This window comes from Mauremys mutica, chromosome 1 (genome assembly GCF_020497125.1).
Source record: "Mauremys mutica isolate MM-2020 ecotype Southern chromosome 1, ASM2049712v1, whole genome shotgun sequence".
Lineage (NCBI taxonomy): Eukaryota > Metazoa > Chordata > Testudines > Geoemydidae > Mauremys > Mauremys mutica.
In genome coordinates this window covers 17,603,154-17,615,750 of record NC_059072.1, presented here as the reverse complement: position 1 = coordinate 17,615,750, position 12,597 = coordinate 17,603,154, and the positions used below count along the sequence as shown (strand labels likewise).

The 12,597-nt window shown below is 43.9% G+C and overlaps 1 protein-coding gene across 5 annotated transcripts in view; it reads right to left on the bottom strand.

Moving 5' to 3' along the window:
* Window positions 1-12,597, bottom strand: part of TMEM243 (transmembrane protein 243) — a 56,709-nt gene that overhangs the window by 23,662 nt on the left and 20,450 nt on the right. Inside the window, exons 1-2 of one of the 5 annotated variants that reach the window (XM_045029202.1) lie at window positions 2,943-3,026; window positions 1,613-1,931 (exon numbers count right to left, since the gene is read on the bottom strand). In XM_045029202.1, the coding sequence (XP_044885137.1) occupies window positions 1,613-1,690 (78 nt within the window). In that variant the 5' untranslated portion in view covers window positions 1,691-1,931; window positions 2,943-3,026. The other 4 variants (XM_045029192.1, XM_045029222.1, XM_045029214.1 and 1 more) reach the window with 4 other exon arrangements.

The following is a 12,597-nucleotide window of genomic DNA, read 5'->3' as shown; positions in this document are numbered from 1 at the left end:
GGAGACCTGGCATCCAGTCCCCCTACTCCATTTACTTTCATTTTTTTAATCCAGAGTGGAACAACTTCAACAAGGGGGACTGAGGGAGCCCCATATCAAAACAGCCCAAAGCCCAGTGGTTAGAGAACTCTCCTCAGAGGATTTTAACTGTGGTCTCCCACCTTTCCCCGCCTCCAGCAGAGAGGGAGAATTGCACTTGGGATGTGGGAGACCCAGGTTAATGCTCCACTCACTGGGCTAGAAGTTATGAAATGGGCACCTCACACCCCACCTTTTGAAGGGGATCCAATCCTGTAGGCAGCCTCTAAACCCATCTACCAGATTAATTTAGGTGGCTAAATACTTATCTTCCCCCAGTGCATGAATCACTCTGCGGCTCTGGACACCAACAGCAAGGCAGCAGTGTGCAAGCCCAGAGGCAAAAAACTTAGACACAGAGTAAACTTTTACCCTGAAAACTTCGGCACTAAATTTAGTCACGGAGAATTATGTTCAGGGAGAATTATGGATTACAGGGGAACCCAAACTGGGATTTAGTACCTAAGTATCTTTGCTGATCTGGGCCTTAGTTACTGGCAATATAAATAGCATTGCAAAAAGTAGTTCCTGCCATCTAGCACCCCACCAGGGTCATGTTCAAAACATGTGACATTCTCTAATTAATCCTCACTATAGCCCTATCAAGTAGGTATCGCCACCGTTTCACAGGTGATGAAACTGAGGCAGGGAGGTTGAGCGATTTGCCAAGAATGAATACTTCTCCATTCTAGTCAGCTGCTCAGACCACAACTCACAAATGGAGAGTTATCTCAAGAAAAAGGCAGGACAAGAAAAAGAGTCATTCCCCCGATCTTTTGAAATAATCCCACTAAACCAGAAAATTCTAAAGCAAATTTGCCATGGCAAACTATTTTGCTTAGTTGCCATAGCACAAAGACCCTATTATTAGAAGATTCCACAAGACTGAGCAACTAACACCATGTGCTCGGCATATGTAGTCGGTAGGGTGACCAGATATCCTGATATTAGGAGCTTGGTCTTATTTACACAACTAGATCCCCCTATTCTTTCCCCGCAAAAAACCCAGGGTCCTGATTTTTCACCCTTGCTATCTGGTTACCCTTGCAATTGGGCAAGTCACGTCTACATTACACACCACCACCATTACACAATAGCAGCATTCATTTTCAAGAAGACCCTGTGCAAGGCACCCTATTGCAACGGCTGACATAGGACCCTACAGAGGCTCTGAAGGACCCTTCAAACTCTGCAAATAATCCCTGTGGCTCTGTGCCTTTAGATCAAACAACAAAATCTCTATTCGGCCCCCTGCCTTCCAGGGGCCCTAATACGTCTGTGAAGTGCCACTGTGGGTGCTGAAGTACTTCTTGCTAGAGCAGTTCAATTTTTATTTTAAAAAAAAGGGAGGGGGTGAAATTAGTGACTACTAAGAGACTGAGTAAGCTACTTATTGCACATGAAAATGCCCAATACTGCTTTCCAAAAAATGAGTAGCTCTACCTCAGCTTCAGAAAGGAGCCCTTCCGTAGCCAGCTCTTGGAGGGGAAAGGGGGCAGCAGAGAGATTGCTCCAAAGCACAATCAGGTCTTACCCTGGCTGAAGTTTCTCCAAAGAGAGGTCTGTTGTCCAGTCCACCTGTGCCATAGGTTCTAGTTGTATAGTCTTCCATTTCCCACCCCCCCAAAAAATCAGTCGTGTCACTCACACACAGAGAGAGATTATCTCAAAACAAAACCATCCCTGTCTCAAGAGGCCTTAAGCCCATGGCACAGTATGTGTGAGCAAGAGTTATTTATGGAAAATACATCTCTCCTGGCTTTGAGTGCTACACACAACACGTGGCTCAGAGCCAAGGATCCAAGCCTCCCCTCCAAGCCTTCGCTTTCTTCTTCATGATCAGAAGCTGCTGCCTGCCAGAGAAAAACACAAACGAGAAATATTGGACCTTTTTTGTTAGCTCTAGGGCAGCGTGGTTGATTTATTACCGTTTATTTCCCCTAATGGAACTAATCAAGGCTGTTAATAGGGAGCCCATGCCAGGAGTCCTTTTCTCCCCCACCCCCAACAAATGCTCTATTCTTTTGGAGATCAATTAAACAAAGCTGCCTTTCTGCAGCTGCTGCCCCTACCCCAGCTTCACGGCTCCTAGTTCAAGGCTCACGAGCTGGGGGTGAGTCTCGTGGGAAAGGAATTCTTGCCCCAGCTTCGTTCCCCTCCCACCGGATTCGCTGCTGGTGCTCACCCAAGCAATCAGATTAGACTCGGTGCAGGGTATTTATCAGGGAAGGGGGTGCCGAGCATATGCCAAAGGTTACAACAGAAAATAGCGCTTTCCTTCCCTTCTGCTAGAACTTGTTTGCTGGGGGGGGGGGGGGAGGAGTGATTATAATAAAAAAAAGCCAACAGAATTTTACACTAAGAGGAAATTAAGTGGTTGATCCACGATTTCTGTTCCCCTTCCAATTTAAATCAAACCCCCACAGCCCGCAATAAACTTCGATTCATGTCCCACTTGCTTCTCTAGTGTATAGTCAGCTGCTCCCCCTCCCCCCAAGAATAACCCTTCTTTTCCCGGAGATCTGCAGCGGCCTGAGCGAAGGGGGAGGGGACAGAGCCAGGCGCCAACCCCTTTCCTCACTCCATTCATCCATCCCTTGAAAGATCGATTGGTCTCTTAAGGGAAAAACACACAAACGCTGAAGCCCAGAAACAAAGCAGTCCCGATCAGAGAAACTGAAATGCCAGACCCGATCACTTTCCCCTTCCCTCCCCCTCCTGCCCCGACAGTGCACCCCCCTCTACTGTACATACCCCAAGCGTGAAGCCCACCCCCTCTGCGGAACACGTGTCCAAGAGGCCACAGTAGCCAACGTTCGGAAACAGAACGTTGGCGTTGCTAAGCTTCCATCGGTGCTACTTACCCCCGTAGCGTACCTCGGTGAAGCTACAGCAGATACAACCACCCCCCAGCCCCTGCCCCTTCACTGGTTAATATCCTTCCAGGCGCTGTCGCAAACCAGCCCTCCCCTACCTACAGTCCAGCCTCCCCCGTGATCTCACCGCCAGCCCGATCCAATCACAGGCAGGAGAGGACCTGCACTTGCTGCAATTCTTTATTTCCCGAGCTTGCAGATTTGTTTATTTTGAAAGGGAAATAACTGTTCGGAGTGGCTAATCAGTAACCGCGCAACGTGGGAGTCACATTGTTTTACGATTTTTTTTACCCTTAAGTGCAGCTTTAGTTATTAATAATAATTAAATTGCTCATTGCTAATAGTAACAATGCACTGATTTTCTTTTGATAGAGCATTGGGCTTTTCTAAATACGCGCAGAGATGATGGCCGTATTTAGTCTATCTGTTACAATGGGATGACCCCTCTGACTGCAGGGTGAATTTGACCAAGGGTGCCTGGGGGTTCTCCACTGGGTTACACTAACGTTTATGCCACTGTCACTCCTTTAAACTCAGTGGAGTTATACTCGGCTAAAATTGGTGTGACCAGTAGAGAACCTGGGTCCATGGTCTCTCTCCATTGCTATTGTTGTTATATTATTTATTGGAGAGAGATACAGTAGTCCGAGCACACATCTGGGAGCCAAGAACTTTGACCCTTGATACTGTGGTGCCTGACAATCAAAAGAGAAAGATGATAAAATAATTCTAAGGTCTAATCTTGGCTTCTTTGATCCTGACTGTCTCTCTGGAGCACTCAGAAAGTCATTTAGGTCCAGATCCTCAAAGGTATTTTGGTGCCTGTCTCCTGTTAAAGTCTATGAGAGCTAGGTGCCTAACTATCTTTCATAAGCTGGACTTTAGGGCCTGATTCTCCACTGCCCTGCAACTTGTGTAGTCCTCCCTCTGGGCAAAATGCAGTGTTGTCAACCATTGTGGTTTATCAAGAGTCTTGCCGTATTTGGTGTTGCTGTTAAAGCCTCAGCTCTTGGAGTCATGTGATTATGTGAGACTCTCATTGTACAGTTTTATTTTTTGGTTTTGGTTTTTTCCCATCATGGTTGTGAAGAAAAACTTGAAAACGTGAAACAGACTCAACATCAGAAGGCAAATGAAAAGAACCCCAAATTTATTATTTTTAAAATATCATGCTTTTAAGCCAATCTCATTATTTTTGAGGGGGTGATGGGTTGAATCACAGAAACCTCCTTGGGATCTGCCAACTGATGTGCCAAGACTGCTTCTACCCCTGCTTTCCTGCCCTGGCAGCTCGGGACTCCAGCATCCTGTCTTGTTGAGCCAGACACGCCTGTCTGCTCCAACAAAGACCCAGGGTCTGAATTACTTGCCCCAAGGCTGCAGATTTAACTGAAAGCAGCTTACAGAAGTGTGCTTGTCTTTAACACTCAGATGCCCAACTCCCAATGGGGTCTAACCCCAAATAAATCTGTTTTACCCTCTATAAAGCTTATACAGGGTAAGCTCATAAATTGTTCTCCCTCTATAACACTGATAGAGAGAGATGCACAGCTGTTTGTTCCCCCCCCCCCCACACACACACAGGTATTAACACATACTCTGAGTTAATTAATAAGTAAAAAGTGATTTTATTAAATACAGAAAGTAGGATTTAAGTGGTTTCAAGTAGTAACAGCCAGAACAAAGTGAATTACCAAGCAATATAAAATAAAACATGCAAGTCTATGTCTAATACAGTAAGAAATTGAATAGAGATGAGATCTTACCCTCAGAGATGTTTCAATACATTTCTTTCACAGACTGGACACCTTCCTAGTCTGGGCACAATCCTTTCCCCTTGGTACAGCCCTTGTTCCAGTTCAGGTGGTAGCTAGGGGATTCCTCATGATGGCTCTCCTCTTTTCTTTGTTCCACCCACTTATATATCTTTTGCATAAGGCGAGAATCCTTTGTACCTCTGGGTTCCCCCCCGTCCCCCCTTCTCAATGGAAAAGCACCAGGTTAAAGATGGATTCCAGTTCAGGTGACATGATCATATGTCACTGTAAGACTTCATTACCCACTTGCCAGCACACACGTATACAGGAAGATTTACAGGTAAAACAGAGCCATCTATAGACAATTTTCCTGGTTAATGGAGTCATCAAGATTCCAAACCACCATTAATGGCCCACATTTTGCATAATTACAATAGGCCGTCAGAGTTATGTTTCATATTTCTAGTTTCAGATACAAGAGTGGTACATTTATACAAATAGGATGATTACATTCAGTAGATTATAAGCTTTGTAATGATACCTTACAAGAGACCTTTTGCATGAAGCATATTCTAGTTACATTATACGATTTTATGAAAATATGCTACAGTGCAACCTCACAGGGAGGGGCCCGTGCCAAAGTGAACAGTGAGTGTAAAATGTTACCAGTGTGTGTATAACATGGTCATTGGCAAGGGTAACTGGTTTTACTTTAATAAACTTGGTAGAGAGAGGGAGCGAATATTGCCAGGGCTGAGATCAGTGACATATTAAGTTTGGTGCTCAGATGCTCCCTTGACAGAATTTTCTTCTTCATCCTAACAGACTCCTGTTTATGATCCACTCCCAAATCATTGCTCTTCCTGTTCAGTCCTGGCCCTTTAAAAGACATCAGGGGATTTCTTGCCCATTAGGTGAATTCCATTGAACACCATTGGGTTCCTGTAAAAATAAAAAAGATACTTCATTCTTGCAGGAGAAGAAGGAAATTTAAAGGGCCAGGACTGTAGATGAGCCAGGCCAGAAAAAGGCCACACATAGCAATCAGCTGTTATGTATCACTGCCTGTTCACGTGCTGTATTCAGGTCCCCTCTCACTGTGGACTCCAAGCCCAACAACCCTTCCTTAGTCCACCCCTGTCCCTGCATCAAAGAATTTATACATTTAACAAGTTATTGGACAGCCCATCTATGTAGGTTCCTCTCTCGTGGTGAAGCAAGTCACTTTTCTTTGCATGATATTTCTGCCCTTGCAGTTTTGTAAGGGGAAGGCCATTGAGCAGGTACAATTAGTTCATTGTTCCTAATAAACTTCTTTGACTCAGTACAAGTGTTCTGTACACAGGAGCCACCCAGCCCTGTAGTATATTTGATCAGTATCTTGTATTGGCCACTTATAGTCGTTGTGTTAGAACATCAATGCACTGTAATTTGAAAGACAGATAAAGTTGGGATTAAATTCTACTGATCCTATAAAGAAAAAAATCAATCTTTTACCCTGCCTCTGTTCTGATCCAAAGTACAGTAAGAAAAGTCATTAATCTAGTATTCTCTTCCTTAACTTCTTTAGCACTCACACACTGTTGCCCAGTAAAATGGATTTCTGAGGCCAGATGGAAACACTCTTCATGCCATTTTGATTCATTTATAAAATTGCTGGCCAGAGAAAGCGGGGCCCTGGCTGACAGATGAAAAATGAAAGGTAGAGAGTGTTAGGTTTCACAGCATACACACAGAGAAGTTAGATAAAAACCTAAAATACTCTTGCTCGAAGATTGCAATGTAACACTACTTTATTTCTTAGACTTCAGAGCTTTGGCACACAAGGACCAAAAACAGAGAGAGACAAAACAGGCTGCCGCTGCTCCCAAAGGCAGCAATGTACAATTCACTCCACCTTACTCAAAGTTTGCTGGTGCAGACTGACTCTGATTACATGCTTCCCTACAGAGCCATCTGCTGCAAGCAAGATTGGGAAGACCTCTGAGAATTTAAAGTGATAGATCACAATTTTAACCGAGTTTTCAATACACCACAAAGAAGGGCTCTGTGGGGCTCTCATTAAATAAATTACACAGGCAGTGCACTGATAGCTTTTTTATGGTTATTCAGCCCTGGATAACATCTCTGGTCTTTTGCACTGTCTAGATTAAATTAAACATAACATGCAAGTATTTCATTTGATTAAGGAGACACAGGGGCAGATTCTTGGCCTTGCTCTACAGCTGTTTTGTGCCGCTCCTGCAACGCAAGGAATCCACCACTCTTGAGTGTTCCCAAAAGATTTTTTTGTTGTTCCTATGCCTCAGCAATCTGTAGCTGCTGGAGAGGCCCTGTGATACTGTGGGCAGCCAGGCATATATTAGAGCAGCACTGAAACTGCACTAAATTATGCTGTAGAGCCCCTTGGTCCCCTGGATCAGGAAGAGGGGCCATACGAGTGGTTCAAAGCCACCTTGCCCCCATGCAATCCCACTCATGCACCAAAGAACCTGGCCAAGAGTGGTTACCGTGACACCATCTAGCAGACCAACAACAAGTGATGTATCTCTCCTCCTCCTACAGAACAAAATATACTGCAATTTTATAGCTGGGCATTAAGTGTTTAAAAGCCAGGACATTAAATAATTATGACACTTTGCCCTTCTATCGGGCCATTCACTGGGTATCGCCAAGTATCTTACACATGTTTATCGAAGAACAAAATTCTGGCCTTCAGGGGTCCCCTTCTTTAGCGTCTGACCCTGCAGCTGCCCTATGTATAAAATTCCCACTGAAGTCAATGAGAGTTGTGCACATGGAGCAACTGTTAGGTGTTAGAACCCTTTGGGTAGTAGAGCTCCTTATTAATATTTGTGCTTTATTTCTAGAGAGGGGTCCAAATGCTAAAGTCTGAATCCATGCATAGATGCAGCGTCTGTACTTCCATGATGTTGGCCAGATCCCAGGTTTTACTTGGTCTATTATACAGTTAGATCTCAGCTGCATAGTTCAGAAGCAGGCCCAGGTCCAAACTCATTTTACAGCCTGGGAATTGGCAACGGTGACGCCAGAAAATGTATTGGCACAGAGATCTCCTCCTGGTGGTAAATGGCAAGAGAAGGAAGAAACACTTGATAAAACCACACAAAGTGGAAGAACTGTAAAGCTGTCTAGTCATTTCAAAGCCTGTATAGTTCATTGAAATCACTCAGTTTCCATTATGGGAAGAGTGATGTTATAAGACTATGGTAGATATATAAATAGCTAACAGATGGAGTGCCATAGATGGTGTTCAAGAATATATATATATGGTTTTGTTGGAGCAATACAACTTGTTACCCTGGGTATTGCAACTGGCTTCCTTTGTGCAGCTCTTTATATCAGGTTCAACAGATGTGATTTTGTGCCCATGTCTATTTATCTGTAGCATAAACTGACAAAAGCTCTTTCTGTGCCACCCGCTCCTCATCTTATTTCAGGGCTTCAGCTTTGTACTGAAAGTATTTAAATAAAAAGCACTATGTTAGCCTGCTTCAGGTGGATTAGAATTTACAAGACGCCACCTTACTCTTAGAACATCCCTGTTGATCAGTGTTCTATCTAGGGTATTCAGCGAGCTCTAATTACCATAGGACCCAGATATCAGATAAGGTTCTCTGAGAAAGTGACTTAGCAGCTGCCACTTAGAAAGAAAGCAGGGTCTCTAGAAGCACTCTGGAGCCCTTTCAATGTGAAACTTTAGGATCCTGGAGGGAAACAAATGAGAAGGGTCCTGAAGCTGTTGGGTTTCACATGGTTGGTATGATAATTAAGCAATTTCCTTCACTCCTCAAGGCATGTGAATGTGTAGGACGCGGGACACTCCTTGAAGTCAATGGGAGTTGTGCAATGGATTTCCTGACCACAAGCAAAATCAGGCATTTACTGCGTGAAGTGAGAGGCTGTTCTGGACTGATTAAAAGTGCAGCATGACCCTCACAGCCTAGGCAGAGTGATAGGCTCTGGAAGTGGCTTATCGTGGGGTGCTCTGGCACCCCTGCATAATTTAGACATCCCTGGGGGCCTGTCTACATTACAACAATTTCCCTGGTCTGCTCTTTTGGCTGCCAGAATCACTCACTGCAGCGCTGCATGCTGCAGATCCACCCTTCCCACTCCTAGCTTGGGAGGAGCTGTGTGGCTGTCTCCCTCAGATCCTGCACAGGGGCAATCCCTGGGCTGCGTATAGGGGTTTTTAGAGCCTCTTTACACTTCTCCGACCTTTTCTACATCATGTAAAAGGCCTGGAATCATTTGTGGGAGTAGGAGACAAAGGGAGTATCAGAGGGAGCTGAAATGTGTCAGGGCTTGAGCAAGGGAGCTGCAAAATGTTAGAGATGAGATGTAGGCTAGGATGGAACCATGCAGGGCTTTGAAGGGGGGGAATCTGAATGTGATAAAGAAGGAGACTGGAAGCCAGACAGACACTTGAGAAGGAGGCGAGATGTGTATGTCAATTTCATGGTTTAATGTTCCATCCAATATGTTAGTTCTTAAACAACATACCCTCTCTCCACTTTAAGGTCTTGCATTTCACTCCTGGACCACTTGATTGTATACCAGAATATTTTAGCAGGTGACACATATAGTTAGTAGGTAGCAGATGATGCATCTTTTGAACAGGTATTATATTGGACTCAGTAGATAACAGTTGACACAGTAAGTGATGTGCCTGATTTAATAATATATCTGGCTTAATAAATTATGTGTCAGCTTCAACAGGTGACATCTCTTGGTTGGTGAATGATGTAACTGATTCAGTAGCTGATCCATCTTTCTCAATATTTGGATCATTAGGTGAGACATCTGCTTCTCTAAATGATCTCTTCTGCTGAGTGATTATACTGCATCAACGTCACCTCACTATGTAAGTGAGAGTTGTGTGCATATGCCAGGGTTCTATTTCATTAGTTATTTGTATTGTATTTGTTTCAGTGCAATGCAGCCACATTCCTTTAGAATTTTGAAATGAATAGTTCTTTGTAGTAGCATTCCCTAGGGAAGGAAAGAAAAGAGCTTTAAGGGGAAAAAAAGAGTTCTAAAGTTTTTATACACAGAGAGAGTGAGAGAGAGAGAGAGTGTGTGTCTTGGACCCAAGCCTACAATCAGATCTGTGTGAACCATTCCAATTGACATCAGAAAGGTTCAATGCTGGCACAAGAGTCCACCCCATGGATCTGAATGCAGACTCAGGACCTCGCTGTTTAATTGCCTTAATTTTTGTCCAGTTCAACCAGTATATACTTCTGTGTTTCCCCAGGGGCGGCTCTACATATTTGGCCGCCCCAAGCAGTCAGGCGCGGGAGACGCCCCAGAGCCCTGGGAGCAGCGGACCTCCCGCGGGCATGACTGCGGAGGGTCTGCTGGTCGCGCGGCTCGGCTGGACCTACCGCAGCTGCGGACGGTTGGCTGGTCCGGCGGCTCCCAGTGGAGCTTCCGCAGTCATGCCTGCGGGAGGTCCGGTCGTCCCGGGGCTCCGGTGGACCTCCCGCAGGCATGACTGCGGCAGGTCCACCGGCCCAGCCTGCCGCCCCTGCCGGCAAATGCCGCCCCACGCTCGTGCTTGCCGCGCTGGGGTCTGGAGCCGGCCCTGTGTTTCCCAGACTTCTGAAATATAAGTCTCCCTCTTCAGGAAAATGAAACTAATTTGGAATCCCCTGCAGCCTTGCCTTGTGTTGTTAAAGTGTTACCCATCTCAATAGATAAATTTCCTGCTTCCCCAAACTAGGAAGCACTGATAATGATCTTCATAATCTATTTTTCTTTTCTTACTTGCTTAGATGAGCAGTGAAATATTTAACAATATGGACAGTTAAAGAGCCATCACTGGCATCTGAGTTAACACTGATGGCAGTTCATACCATACAGCTGTTGTTTCAGGCTCTCTGCTAACTCAGGCAGCCATCTCAATGCCAGCTGCAGTTTTGCTAGGTTTTATTTGCAACTCTAATAGCTTAGAGGTTTACTTAAAAAACAAAAACCTCAGACTAGAGAATAACTTATACATCTGTCCATTCCATGCCCCTTCCTTCATGCTCCCCCGGGAGGTGGCAACCCATATTTTGGGAAACACTGATGTACTTCATAAGTACAATAATTTAATAAATAAAAATAATGCAAATATTTTCCTCCTCATTTAGAAATCTGTTCTGTCTGGTTCAACCTTTTCCTAGGACTGGAAGTAGGACATTGTGCATTTCTCCTAATCCCTGCTCCAGTCATGACCACTCTTTCCCTGGCCAATCCAGTCTTCACCCCCTCCATCAGCATGGAGGCTGAGCAGAGGGGCCTCTTCAGGGATCATGGTGCACTATAGGGGCAGTGTTGCAAAAATGGGTAAGCCCCCTTTCCATGCAGAATGGGATGATCCAGGTGCACCTCCCTGTGTGGATTCAGGGGGAACAGTGGGTTGTTTCTAAATGTTATTGAAAAAAACAGTTGTGATTAATCTGAACAAGAGTGTTGTCAAGTTTAAAATGAACAACAGTATTGCCAGTGTTAGGCCTAAAACTTCCAGAAGCTTTATAGAGCAAGCTTTGCAGAGCAAGCTTTGCAAAATTAAGCTGCAACTTGTGGTCAAAAGACACCTGCAACCAGACAACGTTTTATGCTGACTCCTATATGGTAAAATAGGTCATGCCCACGGGTACGGCTTATTAAGGCCACCTTTGAAACTTGTGATTAAGAGACGCTGCAGCCAAAGAACTCATTCCTATGTGGTTTTGATGGGCTAGGCCTGCAGGCATAGGTTCTCAAAATAATCTTACCCACAATCAAGACAATAGCCCATTTAGAGGTAAGTTATGTCCTTGTAACCTAAAAAACTAAAGCACCAATTGGCTATTAGAAAAACCACAGTCAAGACAATGGGCTATATGGAAATAAGTTATCTCCTTGTGCATAACTTATAAAACTAAAGCAACAATTGATTCCAAGAAAATAAGTAAGCATAAATTATACAGCCAAAGCAACAACGCTAACCACATTAAAGATTTGGCCTAACCTGATTGGTTGACCTGCTTCAAAACATGGTGGGCGGATGAGATTAAATGTGTAGAACCTCAGGTAGGCATCTAAAAGGTAACATATTCTCGGTAGGGTAAGGTTTTAAAGTAAAATAATCTGGTTGCATGCAGAATAAGGTAACAGAATAAAGAAGTCTGGAATGCTCGAGCTGATTTGATCTCAAGTCGTACTGACACTATAGCATTAAAAATGGTAGCGTCGGGATAATTTGATCTCAGATTATATTAATGCTGCAGTATTAAAAATAGTAGTAAAAGTTTAATACTAGTGTTAAGTTGTTTAGAAATAGAAGACAGTTGTTAATCAATTTATAATATTTTTCTTTGTACTTGTGGTTATTAAGGGCAGGAATAGAATTTGTAAAATCAATAGTTAATGAGTAATAATAGCTTTGCATGTACTCGTGCCTGTCATCAATAAAAACTGTCAAAGTTAAGGACATTTATAGTAATAAGTAGCTAATGTGTAACATTACCTGTACTTGTGCTTGTCTGCAATATAGTTTGTCATTTATATTAATCCTTATTCAATGCTGGTCTTTAATTTTCCTTTTCCTATTCTGTCTGTGTTGCATTTATAGCTGTAAGTCATTAAAAGCCTGTCTTGAGGAATAATCAGTCGTTTTAATTTCTTTATACGGACACCACTTAACCTCATTACATCTGTGCTGGGTGGTGGGAAGCAGTGATCACCCAGAGCCCCATTTGGGCCCTGGTATGTGTCCCCTTCTTCCTATATCTCTGCAATCGTATTATCTTTTGAAATTCACAGCTCAATCCTTGTCAGTGTCTGCAATTAGGAGCTAAAATGACAGGGTTCAGAGTGGTAGCCGTGTTAGT